The 15650-nt window shown below is 39.1% G+C and overlaps 1 protein-coding gene across 2 annotated transcripts in view; it reads right to left on the bottom strand.

Annotated features, from left to right (window-relative positions):
• Window positions 1-2635: 2635 nt before the first annotated feature.
• Window positions 2636-15650, bottom strand: part of znf827.S (zinc finger protein 827 S homeolog) — a 123840-nt gene continuing 110825 nt past the window's right edge. Inside the window, exons 11-14 of one of the 2 annotated variants that reach the window (XM_018243277.2) lie at window positions 10580-10746; window positions 9346-9537; window positions 6603-6780; window positions 2636-4911 (exon numbers count right to left, since the gene is read on the bottom strand). In XM_018243277.2, the coding sequence (XP_018098766.1) occupies window positions 4104-4911; window positions 6603-6780; window positions 9346-9537; window positions 10580-10746 (1345 nt within the window). In that variant the 3' untranslated portion in view covers window positions 2636-4103. Of the gene's footprint in view, window positions 4912-6589; window positions 6781-9345; window positions 9538-10579; window positions 10747-15650 lie in introns of both variants that reach the window. The other variant, XM_041579556.1, reaches the window with a different exon arrangement.

The following is a 15650-nucleotide window of genomic DNA, read 5'->3' as shown; positions in this document are numbered from 1 at the left end:
TGCGCAGAAACTTTCTCATAGGAAACTCAGATATAATGGTCTTAAAAGAATATCTTAATGGACATCGGCAATGCTCAAAATGCTGGGCTAATGGTGAAGATGAAGGTGGGATTTACTGCAGCACCATTCAATTCCCTTTATAGGAAGCGGAAAGGGATATAAAATCCCAAGATGTATCTACTGGTATGTGGGCTAGACAGACACTGGCTTCTGCAATGTGGTTTAAACAAGTCAGTTACTTGTATGATGGGCATGTGGCCCATTAGGAACTGGCAGTTAGTATATCCTGGTTTATTCTTCATAATTTAGTTTTATATAGGAGTATATTTAAAACACCTATGGCACTGACTCATTTGAAAGACCTGTGAACACAAGTGCTGCCCATGTAACTATCATTAAATGCTTGTCACACAATACAACTCAAACAGTGACCACAAAACACCACAAAGTGTATTAACAACAGTTATGGCTGGTCAGCATTATACATTAAAACCAAAGAACCTTCTCTGCAGATTCTGCCACCTAAATGTTAGGTATGTAAAGAAGAAAAGAAGAATTATATATACAAGGATAGCATTAGAGAGTTTTAAGGCCACCCTCAACAGTAACCGCAATTTAAACAAATGTTTAAAAACACAAAAAACAGAGAAAATGAGCTTAAAAATACTGAAAGTGCTTTTCTTTCCCTTTGATCCATAACATTTAGTGATCTACCCCCCCCCCAACAAAAAATAAAATCTACTGTGAGCTTATGGTCTTGTCTTTGTTTCCGTCAAATGTTTTTGGATGGATCTGTTTGTCTGTTAGTAAGAAGGATGCCATGTGCAAACAGTGCCGGTACTGGGAAAACGAATCTGGACATTTTCTTGCCTTTGTACATGTGGAAAGGAGTCAAAGGGCAGAGGTGCATATTTAATGGTGCTAGCCGCTATCCACTACCAGCTCTGGAAAACGTGTGAACAAGTACAAGCAATGCCTATACTGTGTGTGCCACAGACCTAATATGTCAGCCCTACAGCCTGGAGCTCTACAAACTCACCTCATACAATTTGCCTGTAAATGAGTGATAAATAAAAGTGCAATATTAAGCACTGTGCAAAACTGCCTTGTTTAGCCTGGGTACTTCAGACCCAGCATTTCTCCAAACCCTTTATAATCCTTTAAATGATCCATGTTTCTAACTATAAAACATTCTCAGAAAGGTAACCACTGTATTTATTCAACATTTTTTCTTCTTCATACTTACTAACTTAAATACTTCATATTCAATATGCCTGCCTCAAATCTTAAACCTTTGCTTTCTTGCTTATAAAACATTATCCAGACACAGGAATCTGTAGGTACAAGAAAAAAATTATTTATTATTTAAAGGAACAGTAACTCTAAAAAAATGTGAGTGTTTTAAAGTAAATTAAATATAATGTAGTGGTGCTTCAGAAACACTACTATAGATGTTGTTTAGCCACATGGCAGCCATTCAAGCTGGTAAAAAAGGCATAGGTTACATAGCACACAAAAGATAAACTATTTAGAATACAATGGTATTTTACTGATCTGATATCTGCTATGTAACCTGTGCCTTTTCTGCTTTGAGTAGCTGCACACTGGCTACACAGACTATAGTAGTCTGCTAATGCAAACACCAGTTTTACCTGTGCAGGGTAATAATACATTGTGTTTAACTTACTTTGATATCATTTTTATTTTTTGATGTTACTGTTCCTTTAATAATCCATCTTCCCAAGAGCTTTAATTTTACTGCATGGGAATCCGTGAAAGAGAGGAATGGCGTCTTGCCTTTGCTTCCATATTTCCATGTTTTCCAGAAACATATATTTTTGCTGAATCCCACAGAACAAATGTAGCCAACCAGTGGCTTTCTGTTTGTGGCCGGGCTACAAATCCTAAACTATATAACTGCCCAGAAAATACTTGCAACATCTTTACATCCTTCAACAATTCTGCAGAAATAGAAGTTTGTGAAGAACCCATACCCTTGTTTTCTTCCGTATTTATAGATGTCTGTGCACACATTACGCGGCATATTTCATTTGTTCCCTCCTTATGATCTCAGCAGGAATGTAAGATTTAGCCTTTCTATTATGGATTTTAGATAATCCAATGGAAATAATAAAGCTTTAATTCATTATCACTCAGCTTCTGGGAAACAAGCTAATGTCACACGGGCGCTATTGTCTCAATGGGGCTAATTTATAAACAGTGGGCGAATTTGCACCTGGGCAGTAAAGGTGGCCATACACGGATAGATCCGCTCGTTTGGCGATGTCGCCAAACGAGCGGATCTCCCTCCGATATGCCCACCTTGAGGTGGGCAATATCGGGCTGATCCGATCGTGGGCCCTAGGGCCCAACGATCGGATCCTAGCGTTCGCCAAACGGGCGGTCGGATCGCGGGACCGCATCAACGAACAGATGCGGCCGCGATCCGACGGGATTTTTAACCCCATCCGATCGAGATCTGGCCGACTTTCGGCCAGATCTCGATCGGGGAAGCCCGTCGGGGGCCCCCATACACGGGCCAATAAGCTGCCGACTTGGTCTGTCGGCAGCTTTTATCGGCCCGTGTATGGCCACCTAATCTCATAACAACCAATCATTTGCTTTTTTCAGACAGCTGCAGGTTGAGCACTGAAAGCATTCATCTGATTGGTTGCCATGGGTTACTACCCAGGTGCAGATTTGCCCACTGTTTATAAATTAGCCCAAATGACTCTTTTTATTGGCTTGTCTGTAGTAATATCGATTATCTCCCCCAAACAAGGATTTATTTATATTGAGGCAATATCACTGCCATAGCCACCTTTTTTGTGTTTTTTCTCTAGAGCAAGTCTCAGTTGTTTAATCCAGCACATCATCAACCACTCTGTGTGCCATTGCCAATACAACCTCATGCTAAGCACCGACAAGCTATGGGTCATATACTGTACAAACACATGCTCTAATTTGGGCAGGCGATAACTAAAATTAACTATAAAGGGGATGCAGTTTAAAGAACAGCTGATATGTCTCTTGTTTTGGGCAAAAGAAACACCATAAATATCAAATCCAGCAGCAAGTCTGTAAGAGGGGATTGCAGCTATAAAGCTCTATTTTAATCCTAGCAAATCATTATTTTATAGTTATACTGCCATTTCTGGAAATACATTTCTCTTATCATCTAGGACCTTGTGTTTCTGGGGTACAAATTTTAAGGTTCTGACTGTTGGCATAGATGGAGCAGTCAGAAATAGATTGACGGTTTATAGAGTTACTCTCCCTATGGCACCTGGTCCTTGTGGGGAAAAAAAAAACGATCCACTTTGAGAGAGGAAAGAATGTTTGTATTTTATACAATAAACATTTAAGCTTTGGCAGCCAAAAACCAAGAAGTGCATGTAATAGTTTTATTGGCTTTGGCATAATAATGAAATGTTTAGGTTGTGAAAAAAGTTGTAGGAAGGGGCTAAACAATAGAATGTCAGAAAATGGCTGTGCGTGTTTATTTTTGTTTGTTTTTTAATAAATATTGGGCTTTTTCTGGGTTTGTGGCGGGTGTATAGAATCTAAATATATAGTATATACATGGAAAAAAACTAATAAATATACTTTCACCGGAAACCATTTTGGCTAAACATATCAAATGGCACAATGTACATATATTTATATGTACATACATACAATGTATATCCCAGAACTACCCCTCAAACTGCAGTGGAACATGCAGAGTTAAAGTGGGATGGTCACTAATGTTTGTGGAGGTGGAGCAAACTACTGTGCTTGCAATGACTGTTAAGAGCATAACATTTTTTTAAAAAGAAACTGTAACTTCATAAGTGCCAGCGCTTATATCCATCCAGGGCCTTCAGTCTGCGCTGAGGTATAGGGAAGCAGCTTTTTTTTTTTTTTGATATGTATAATTTCGCAGTAGGTTACCTCTCTGAAGACTCAATGAAGCAGCTTTTAGGTAAATGCAATAAGTATACACACAGAGCCCATTAACTAATCTTGCTAGAGATATACAGTACACATTTTCATAACTTTCAAACCTATATCTTGCAGCAATGTATACCTGCTGGGTATCTGATACAGGGCAAGGGCCACCCTCAAACAGTTTTTGCCCTTTCCGTTAGTCCAAGATAAGCAAGAAAGGAGTGCTTAGGTGTGGAGACACCGGGAGGTGCCGTCTGAGGTCGGGTTGGATGGAATGTGACATCGTAATGGTTCTTGGGAAAAAGCATTGTTAAGGGAATGAGATGAGCAACCTCAGAGTTCTGGTACCTATCGTAGCTAGAAGAGGTACCATTTACTGCAAAGGCTTTAAGTGCTAAATGTGAATCAGCCCCTCCGTTCCGGGCAGCAGACATGGCCACTGTTTGTAGAGCCTGAGAAGCAGACATGACAGAGAGAGGTGATAATAGACTCCTAGAGTCAATAACAGTTGGCAAAGGAGTAAACTCTTTCAGAGTTGGAGCTGGGAGTTTCTGCTCCTCTTCCATGAATTCACCACTCTGGTGCTTTTTGACATGGCGACTGAAGACAAATGGGTGCGTGGTCTTGAACAGACACTCTTCGCAGCTGAAGGTCTTACGTGGGGAGTGCTTGAGTTTCTTGTGCAAGTTGAGATTGTCTTTGCGCTTGCAGCTGTAGCTGCACTGGTCACAGTGAAAGGGACGCTCTCCCGTGTGGACACGGACATGCTCAATCAGCTTGTTAGCCGTCTTGGACAGATAGCCACACTGGTCACACTTGTAATGGTTCCCAAGACGATGCTCCCGGACGTGCATTTCAAGCTCCAGCTGGTTTGCTTTCACTGACTTGCAGATACGACACTTGTACTCCATCTTGTAATGTGTCTTTAGGTGACACTCCATGGCTGCGGGGCGGTTTGTGGAATAAATACAGAATGGGCACCTGACAAAACAATCACATGAAAAGGCAAATATTACTATACATGTGAACTACTACATGGATATGTCCAGACCTTACTCCGAAGGTGCTTCATGTGACCTGAACTAGAGGCAGGGCTGTAGAATGGCAAGTTGTTATTATTATCTTAATGTTGCAAACAGCAAAACATTAGTATTAAATCATCAGTTATTTATTTATATTTATGTCTATTTCAGACATAATTACAAAAGGGACCATTATCTCAGATAATCATGAGGTCATGAAAAGTTTGCCTAATTGGGAATACTGAAGGTTTTCCATGCTATTGACAGGTATAGGATCCGTTATCCAGAAACCCATTAAAAAAAAGTTTCATAGTTTTAAGATTTAATAGATGAAGTCTTTAAAAACTGTAACAAACAAGGGAAAGATATGGGATGACTTTGACGTAGTTGGCCAGCTTAAATATATTGCAATATATGGACAAACAATCCCTGTGTTGTTTAAAGGGTAAGGCATTTTTTAGTAGCAGTATGCACAAAATGTCTCTGTCTTAAATATATCGATAATGTGTTGAGTGCAGAGGACCTCTTGTAGTTGTCTTTAAAAACTGCCCAAACGGCCACTGCATGTTTTGGTTGGCCCATTCCTGTCACATCAGCAGACAAGCCCTGGGTACAATGATCTGCAATCTGTGCAAGTCACTTTATGTGTGTTTGCATAGGGGAAGCTTATGTCATGGTACCATTTAGCTGCTCAAACATAAATCAGGTTTAATCAGTCCAGCATGCAAGAACCTTGCTTCTTTTTGCGGCTAATTACACATAAGCATTTTGTTGACGTTGCATTTGGTTCCAAAGTTCCAATGCTTTGGTTATGGGTTGATATAGCCCTCTGTACAGTCTATGGCATGACCCAAGGGCACCTGTAATTGCTAGAGTAGGGATACTAAGTCACACACATAGACAAAAAGGGGGGTTATTTATCAAAATCCAATTTTTTTGATGTTTTAAATAAAAAAAAAGTCTAACCAAACTAGAATCCATGATTTTCCCTTATTTTTCATTAAAAAAAACCCACAAAAAATTGGATCAGGAAAAACCAAACCGTTTCGGATTATTGCACGAAAACCGTGACTTTTTCAGAATGTCGCATGAAAACATCGACTGTTTCGGACTGTCATGTAAAAAATACGAATTTGATGCCGAAAAAGTCAGGATTTTTTGTGAAACCGACGGAAAAGCCTGAAATATCTTGCGAAACCCAGCTCAGACCGTAATATATTCAAATTGCCATTGACTTCTACAGGACCTTGACAGGTTGAAGATTGAGTCCTTTCAGATTCTGACTTTTTGCAACCTCTGGGTATAATAAATCTCGAAAAATTTTAGGTTTTTTTCCACTAAACATTTGGATTTTATAATAACAAAAACTAGATTTGAGTTTTTAGCATTCGCACTTTAATAAATAACCCTTTTCATTTATGGTTAGCTTCCTTAGTTACAAAAAAAGCAAATAAGTGTGTAGGCACATTCTGCAAACTTCTATACCAAATGAAAATACACAAAAGGAATGAAAGAGAGTATTTTTATGTGGCATCAAAGAGATACTGTTTGGAAAGAGTATTCTATTAAGGTGTTATTCCCACACATTAAATATAACAGGACATTACATGTGCTAAACACAGGAAAAGGTTTTGTACTTGCTTTCCTTACTTGAGTCCACCGGTGGGGACTGTGTGACATTTCTTGTGTTCTGCCAGCTGCTCTGGTGTCTTCATAAACTTATGGCACACGTCACATTCATACATCCGTGTGATCAGGTGGATCTGCAGGTGACGTTCAAACATTGTTTTTGTTTTGCAGACAAAATTGCAGAAGACACACTCAAATCCTGCAAATTAAAGGCACAAACATTTACCAAATTATTAAAGTTAAAACATGAATTCATCACTCATGTCACCTTAATTTCTTTCCAGTAAAGTGCCTTTCAAAATATAATCTGCCACCAACAAATCACAGAGTCTTAAACTTCTGTCGGTAAAAGGTTGTAGGTACAGGTAGGTAGGTACAGGCTCAAGGGCCTTAGGTGGATATCTGTTGGGTATGTACATGGCACAGGAAGGCAGGGTACAAAGAGCAAAAAATAAGTACAATCGTCTCTTGACGAGATGCCTCTCTTTGTCTACCTGATGAGCGCTGCATTCATACATAGGAGAAGGCACCCATGGATGGAATGGCCCACTGGAAGACCCCAGGAAAAATCATGGTGTGCCCCTGACCCTGTTGGGTCATACCACTTGCCTGCGATGACCACTCCCCTATCCACTTCCTTGTGTTCCACTCTGGAATGCACAGCCATCTTTCACGTTTAACAGTGAACTAAGTAGCACAATGGAGCGGGAGCAGCTTTGACTGTGGGTGGATGAGGAATGGAAGTGGCTAGGTTGTGGGCCTTGATTCAGGTACACCAGTCTGACTCTGGAGACACCCCACTCCTACCACTAACTTGTGTATCATTCAGAAGTTAGAAAGCGGCAGTATATGACAGGCAATAAGTAAAATGTTGGCCTGTGCAATTGACGCTGGATATAAATTCTGGTGTGACATGCAGAGCACAGCACAGCTCTCTATATGAGCAGAAAGGAGCACACTCTTGTACTGCTGCCCATGTTTTTCATAGAACTCTTTTTGGCTTTGATGATTTATACAAATTTCTCCAATAAGTATTAATATAAATCCAGGAACTATTCAGTTCAAGCTAGTCTCTTTAAGCATCTTTCTGGGTAACATAAGTGCACTGCATGCAGAAAAGAAGAGAAGAGCACTATTTGCAGCTGCATTTGTAACAAGATTTCCTTAGGAAACAATAAATGCATTTGTAAAAATTCCTAATTAGAATGGAAGGAAGTCATCCTTTCCTCTATATATGTCTAGTTAGTTGGCTTTTAAACAGGAAGGAGTGGAAATAAACTGAAGGAAACACATGCATATATATATATATATATAATTTTTTTTTTAGTCCACACTGCAAACCTGAGTGAGAGGTATCCCTGCCACCACAAAGAGTGGCAAAATATATTTTCTGGATTTTGTCCACCACAATAAATTTGTCCAAAATACTATCCACGACTGACATTTTTTTGCATATTATGCTAAACTGTAATAGTGCAAAAAGTAGGAATAGGCATCACACATATCAGGATTACAGGTATTTAAGAGGATAACTCTAAAGAATCATTCTTACTCTTCAAAATGAAAGATGATTACAATTGATTGTCTCCATATAATCGATATTTCAACATATGACTGTGCTAAAGTTAATAAAATAAAGGGTAAGTAAGAGCCTAAATTAAGGTAAAGATGTATAGGCTTTTATTAGGGCTATTGGTCATAGAGTGTGGAAAAGTAGCCACAAGCCTGGTAAATTAGTCCCCCAACAAGACTTCAGTATCCTCCCAACACATACTGTACTTTTTGTGAGGTTCTTCAGAAGAGCATGCATAATATGTCGCACACACCATGGAGGTCCACTGTGTATATTCTATGACTTGGAAAAGACAGCTGAACCAGCTGAATACAGTAGCAAAGTCTTAAAATGGTTGTAAGTTACCTGGCAATGAGCTACTGACCAAAACATTAATACTAGCACTTCCCTTAAAGTTTATAAAAACAGTCATGTAATAAATAACAAATTGCCTAAAACAAGTTAACAAGCTATGAAAATTGCTAGGAAAGCATGGCTTCTATATAAAATTAATCCTGTACCAGTTTGATGAGAGCAAGTCGTACATGGAAATTTGGAAATGACATGGAAATTAAGAACCTTGCAGGACTCCCAGTTGCAGCCTGTTAGGCTGTGAGATAAGGAGCAAATTGATATACAGAGGCTGCTCTGCTGATTTGTAGTGATGGGCGAATTTATTCGCCAGGCGCGAATTCGCGGCGAATTTGTGCGATTTGCCGCCAGCGAATAAATTCATGAAACGCCCGCGGCAAAAATTCGCCGGCGTCAAAAACATTTTTCCAAAAAAACGGGCGCTGGCGTCAAAAACGAGACGCCGTTTCGCAAATTTTTCGCCGTTTCGCAAATTCGCCCATCACTACTGATTTGTTTTGATCTTGATCATAGATACAAAAGGTAGAATGTGACTTTACTGCAATTTTCAGATTTAACCCTGTTTAGTGTAAGAAGTCACAAAAACCGTATATATTTCTTAAATAAAACAACAGGCATCATATATAATCCCTTTAAATTACTGTGGCACTACATAAATAATGATCAGCAAAAACATAACACTTTCAGCGCAAACCCTTTTCATTGCACTTGAAAAAGAGGGTATACTGCTACTTTCAATTTCTCAAATGTATCTCCTGTTGCAGACAGCAGTCATAGCAGTTCACAAAGTTCATATTCAAGATGGTGGAGAACCTGAGTGCCTGTTGCTGTCCTATTTACCTTTCTCTGACTTCTCTTCATTGCTGACAAAAGGCTGGGAGCCAGGCACTACGGAAATAACCAGCAAACTGTTGGAAGTCTGGTTTCTCAGTGGTGTGTCGAAATCTTCTTTACTGTTGGCTGAATCACTGAGTGTAGATAAGGACGAGGAAGAGGGGCTTACTGATTCACTAGGGGTCTTTCTATCTTCTCCTAGAAAGTCACAAAAAGAAGATATGAATAAAGTTTTTTTAAGATGGAAGATAACCAAGCAAACCTTATGTGGTGCTTTTACTCTATTGGTCTCTGCATTCCTATTATTCAATGGTGGCTTCGTATTAATGATGGGCAAAGGATTTTGATACTGGCCATGTAACCTGCCCAGAACCCTTTCATGTCTCGAACAGCTCTTATGTGTAAATGACTGTTGTGGTAATGTAATAAAAATTGCAAACCTTGCACTAGGCCTGTAACCCATAGCAACCAAAGAGATGTTTACTTTTAAACAGGTGACCAGCAATTGCTACTTGGTGATTGTTTTAAGGTGACAATACACGGGCAGATTAAAGCTGCCAATATCGGTCCTAGAGACCAATTCAGCAGCTTTTTGGCCAGTGTATGGGGGCTTCTGAGAGGTCATCAATATCTGGCCAAGATTGGGGAGGTTTGATTTTTCTGGGGATCAAGGTCAACATCAGCTAGTTGATGCGGCCCTACGACCGGTCGGTACCCATTCTCTTTGTTGTAATCTGATTGTTCTGCCCTTGGGTCGAATGTTCGGGCATATCATTGGTGGGCATATCGGGGAAAGAACAGCTCTTTTGGGGATCTAGCCAAACGAGAGGATTTTATCGTGTATGGCCACCTTTATGCGACCGGGTCCAAATCTTGCTACTTTTATTACATTACCCCCATAGTTACATAAAGCAGTTTAATCCCACATTTGAAGCTCTTAGAGCAAGTCAGAGTGCAGTTTGGTGCATGTCTTTGGGCACATTTCCACTTGCTACTGGATTCCTTCCCAGCTAAGGAAGATGTGTGCAACATTCTCCCACTATTCACTTCATTATTCCTGACCAGAAGTACATTTGCATTAAGCTGAAAAGAGGTCACATAGCAACAAAGAACAAGACTCTGCTATTCATGTAAAGCACTTTTTACACAGTCACCTTTACTTGGATATGTGAATGCAGACATTTAGGGAAACAAAGATAACACACACATATTTATGGCCACATCTCTGCAGTTGCCATACCTGAGTGTTTAGCGCTGATGTGTGTCCTCATATCAGATTCCTCCATGGTGACAAAGTCACAGGTGCTGCAACAGATTGAGTACATCCACTGCTCTTTGTCTACGTGGAGGGACATGTGGCTCACAAACTGAACGTTCAACTCGGTCTCAAAGCCACAGACATGACAACTACAAGGGTGGAAAGATGCATAAAAATGGTTTAACCCTCTAGAAGAAAAATTGTATTGTTCCATTTCATTTGATTAAACAGGGATTTACTTAAAACAATAGGCATGATAGGACCATTTACTTGATACCTCGAATTTGGATGTGGTTCCCAATTTGTGAAAGGAAAAACTAGTTTTAAATATAATCCTGGAAGGAAATGACCAACATACGAATGGTTTTGGCCATCGCACACTCTACCTACTTGGCTGAGCAGAGATGCCTGGTGCACACAGGTGGAGGCCTGGCTGCCTCCCAATAGTAACACAAAAATGGCACACAGGCCTAATGCAACACCTTAAAGGGCAGATTTATCAAAGGTCGAGGTGAATTTTCGAATAAAAAAAATTTGAATTTCGAGATATTTTTTGTGTACTTCGAATAGGGAATAGTCCAAATTCGATTTAAATTTGAAAAAAATTCAAAAATTCGACTTCGACCACTCGCCATCTAAAACCTAAAGAATTGCTGTTTTAGCCTATGGGGGGCCGCCTACAGTCAATTGGTGGACTTTTTTTTGGGGAAAAACTTTGAATCGAATTTGATCAAATGCACTATTCTTTCGATTCGAACGATTCTAATTTGATCGAAAATTGACCTATTTGACCCAAAAAAAACTTCGACTTAATTTCGGTTGGTCTTTTTTAATTAAAATTTCGACGTTTTTTCAATTCGAAGGGGCATATTTATCAAGGGTCGAAGTTAAAATAACTTCGAACTTCGAATTCAAAAAGACCAACCAAATAGAGTTCGAAGGTTTTTGGGGGTCGAAGTGGTGCGCATTCGAATCGTACGATCGAAGGAGTACCGCTTTCAATCTACTTCGATTCAAAGTTTTCCCCCAATAAACTTCAATCTCTCAAACTCCACCAATTGCCTCCATATAGGTTCTAGGAGGTCCTCCATAGGCTAAAACAGCACTTCGGCAGCTTTTAGGTGGTGAATGGTTGAAGTCGAAGTTTTAAAGAGACAGTACATTTTAACGTTTTTTTCAACTTCGAATCGAAGTTGAACTATTCCCTAGTTGAAGTACACAAACAATAGCTGAAATTTTAAGTTTTTTACTTCAAAATTCACCAAAACCTTTGATAAATCTGCCCCTAAATGTTTATTGTGGACGGTGCATGCCCACAAAACGTTGCATCGCACTCCACAACAAACACATGTTGTTGCATTAGACCTGTGTGCCATTGGGGAAATGACCAACACCAGCAGTTAAAGATATAGATTATAAGGAAACAGTCCTCATACACTTAAATGGAAATCGCATGCTAAATATTAATTCCAGGCGATAACTGTGTAAAAAACTTTTGTTATGTAACCAGTAATGGTCTAAATCCAGCTGCTCAGTAAAACAAACAAAGTTACATTTATGACCATCTCTCTCAGATGAGTCCTTGCAAAGTGGACGGATGGATAAGATGCAGCTGAACTGTAACTACAGGTATGGGATCCATTATCTAGAAACCAGTTATCCAGAAAGACTCCATTTTATCCAAATAACACATTTCTAAAAATCATTTTTCTTTTTCTCTGTAATAATAAAACAGTCGCTTGTACTTGCTCCAAACTAAGATATAATTAATCATTACTGGAAGCAAAACCAGCCTATAGGGTATGTTTAATATGACGATCCAAGGTAAGGAAAGATCTGTTATCTGGAAAACCCCAGGTCCCGAGCATTCTGGATGACAGGTCCCATACCTGTATCACAGATAAGATAGAAGCACACAGTGTTTGAAACTATGAAGGCAGTTGGTGGTTCTAGAACCAAATAATTTATTGAAGCATAGGCCACTCTTTGTAGTTGCTCTTATAGCTACTAGTGTCTGACACTCCTGTTCTAGAGCAGTGCTCCAACTGGGGGCCCGCAGATCCCTGTTGTGTGGCCTCCATTGAAGTCTGGTTGCTTTGATTGCTTACCTTTGTGTGAGCTTCAAAAAGTATCAGAACTGGGATTAACTGGCCCCTGCATTGTTCACATATTCAGGCTGTAAAAGTCCTGCATTGTTCACACCTGTAATCCCAGGTGTAGGTCATACCTTTAGAACCCTGTATTGTTCACAAATGTAAGGACCTGCATTGTTGACACCTTCAAGACTCATTGATTGATCACACCTCAGGCTGTCTGTGCCCACATTGGTCACCTGGTAACACCTCAGACAGAATGGGGAGCGACACTGACATTGTATCACTTTACATAGTACAGTATGTACTAATGAAGGGAATTTTATGCCAAGTTTCGCCGCAAAAATGACGCCCAATTTCAAAGTAAAAATAATGATCAATTAGGGGCCGAAGTGAATTTTCTAAGTAAAAAACTTTGAATTTCAAGGTAATCTTTGGGTACTTCGACCATCGAATAGTCCAATTTCGATTTGAAGTTGAAAAAAACTTCGAAATTCATCATGTACTGTCTCTTTAGAGCTTCGACTTCGACCACTCGCCACCTAAAAGCTGCCAAAGTGCTGTTTTAGCCTATGGGGGACCTCCTAGCACCTATATGGAGGCAATTGGTGGAGTTTGAGAGATCAAAGTTTTTTGGGGGAAAAACTTTGAATCGAAGTAGATCGAAGACGCTATTCCTTCGATCGTACGATTAGAAGTAGGCCGAATACGGACCCCCAAAAACCTTCGACCTCTATTCGGTTGGTCTTTTCGAAGTTCGAAGTTTTTTTTAACTTCGACCCTTGATAAATATGCCCCTTAGTGTCCATTGGAGGTTTTATGCACATTTAATGTTAACTAACGCAGCATGAATATATGATGATGGCAAAACAATTGTAAATGTCTTTTTTTTAATATTTAAATGAATTGATAGATTTTAGGCAATTTATAAAAAAATAAAAAAATCCCTGTAAGTAAAGCTAGCATTAGCAGATCATGATTCAGTAGTGCTTTTTCTCTGGCAATTTTCACTGTGTGGTTCTTCTCACTATCTGTAACACAGCATTATGCTGCCGAGAATAATCATGACGTTAATTGAAAACGACTTGTTCCAGATGCTGCACATCACCAAACAGAATCCTCTGGGCGACAGAGAAGTCATGTAACAGTGCCAAACACAGTTGTAAAGGCTGGTTTGTTGCTAAGCAGATAGCATACTGCACCTCAGAAACCAATTCAAACTATCTGGAAAGCTTCCCAGGTCAGGCTGCACTGTTTTACTGCCGTCCAGGAACTCCACATTATAACATTCACTGGTGGATTCTGCACAATGCTGCCACCGGCTGTTATCTAGTGAGCAGAGCTTGTTCTATGGAGTGAGCAGGTTAACTATGCTTAACAGAAAACACTTTCCTCCCTCCTTTTCAGCTGTAAAAATAATGCACTTTTTCGGTTAAACGCTTAAAGGGCCAGTAACACCAAAAAGTGAATATACATTAATAAATAAAACCTGTGCAATGTTAACATGTTTTACAAAGCATATTTTTATAAATTATGTTTCTGTAGAGAGCCATGAATGACATTTGACGTTGCATTTGTAAATTACATATGTCATCCACATTAAAAATGTTACCTTCTAGTTTTTTGTGACTTCATTCAATTTGCCTAAATGTTGTTGGTATACAAAAGTCTTTCATTTTTACTGTTACTTGCTAAATAACAATGCAACATCACCCTCTTCAACCTTTTTTTATGCATTAGAAATGTTTCAAGTCCAGGATTAATTGTCAGAATATCATGGGGAGGTATTTTCTAAAAAATTTTTTTGTGTAAAACGTACTTTGTCACTTGGGAAGTGTTTGGGCTTTTGTTAAAATTCTGTGAAAAGTATGGCAATTTTATAGGAGAACTATACTCTAAAAATGAATATCTGCTACTGTATATTTTATATATTGAACTTATTGCACCAGCCTAACGTTTCAGCTTCTCAATATCAGCAATGATCCAAGACTTCAAACTTGTCACAGGGGGTCACCATCTTGGAAAGTGTCCAGAAACCCAAACATAATGTACAATATTTCTAGCCTATATCTTTTATTAGGTTTAAAGTAATGAAAATACAATGTATTGTTGTATTGCAGTGGTAACACTGATGTGTTTGCTTCAGAAGCAGAACTATAGTTTATATAAATGAGCTGCTGTGTAGCCATTGGGGGCAGCCATTCAACACTGAAAAAGGAGAAACGGCACAGGATACACAGCAAATAACAGATAAGCTCTGTAATATATAATGTGATTCTTCAGAACTTATCTGTTATCAACTGTATATCCTATGCTTGAATGGTTGCCCCCATGGCTACACAGCAGCTTGTTTATATAAACTATAGTAGAGTTTCTGAAGCAAACATTACATTGTCATTCCTTCAAAACACTTTCATTTTTTGGTGTTAATGCTCCTTTAAACAGTAACTGCAGGTTGGTTGGCTCACAATCTTCCAGGTCAAGTAATGGCTCAAATCAAAAGTGAATGGGTATAATGTTCCCTTTTATTAGTATTAAAATGAAGTATATAGTATATAGTAATCCTCTAAATTGGTGTTATTCAAGGCTTATTAAAGGCTTTGCATTAACACTCAATTGCCACAATCTGTGTTCACTGCAATACAGCATTTTTTTACATTAAGAATGGTAACTTTTATAACATAGCATTTATATTCTGGAATGCTTGAGACTTGGGGCTTTCTGGATAATTGATCTTTCTTGATCTTTCTGTAATTTTGATTTCCATACCATATTGTAAACTCCGAATTGTTCGGAGTTTTCCACAAAAACGAGTTCTTTGTGCCGAAACCCCAAAATCATCGGATATTGGTACCGACATCAGAGCAGACACTGGGACCTTCCAGTAGACCATCGGACTTTAATAAATCTCAAAAAATTGGTAGTTTTTTTTCTTTGCTCCGAAAACTACTAATTATTCG

Source organism: Xenopus laevis, chromosome 1S, assembly GCF_017654675.1.
Source record: "Xenopus laevis strain J_2021 chromosome 1S, Xenopus_laevis_v10.1, whole genome shotgun sequence".
NCBI classification, from domain to species: Eukaryota; Metazoa; Chordata; class Amphibia; order Anura; family Pipidae; genus Xenopus; species Xenopus laevis.
This window is presented reverse-complemented; position numbering and strand designations above follow the sequence as displayed.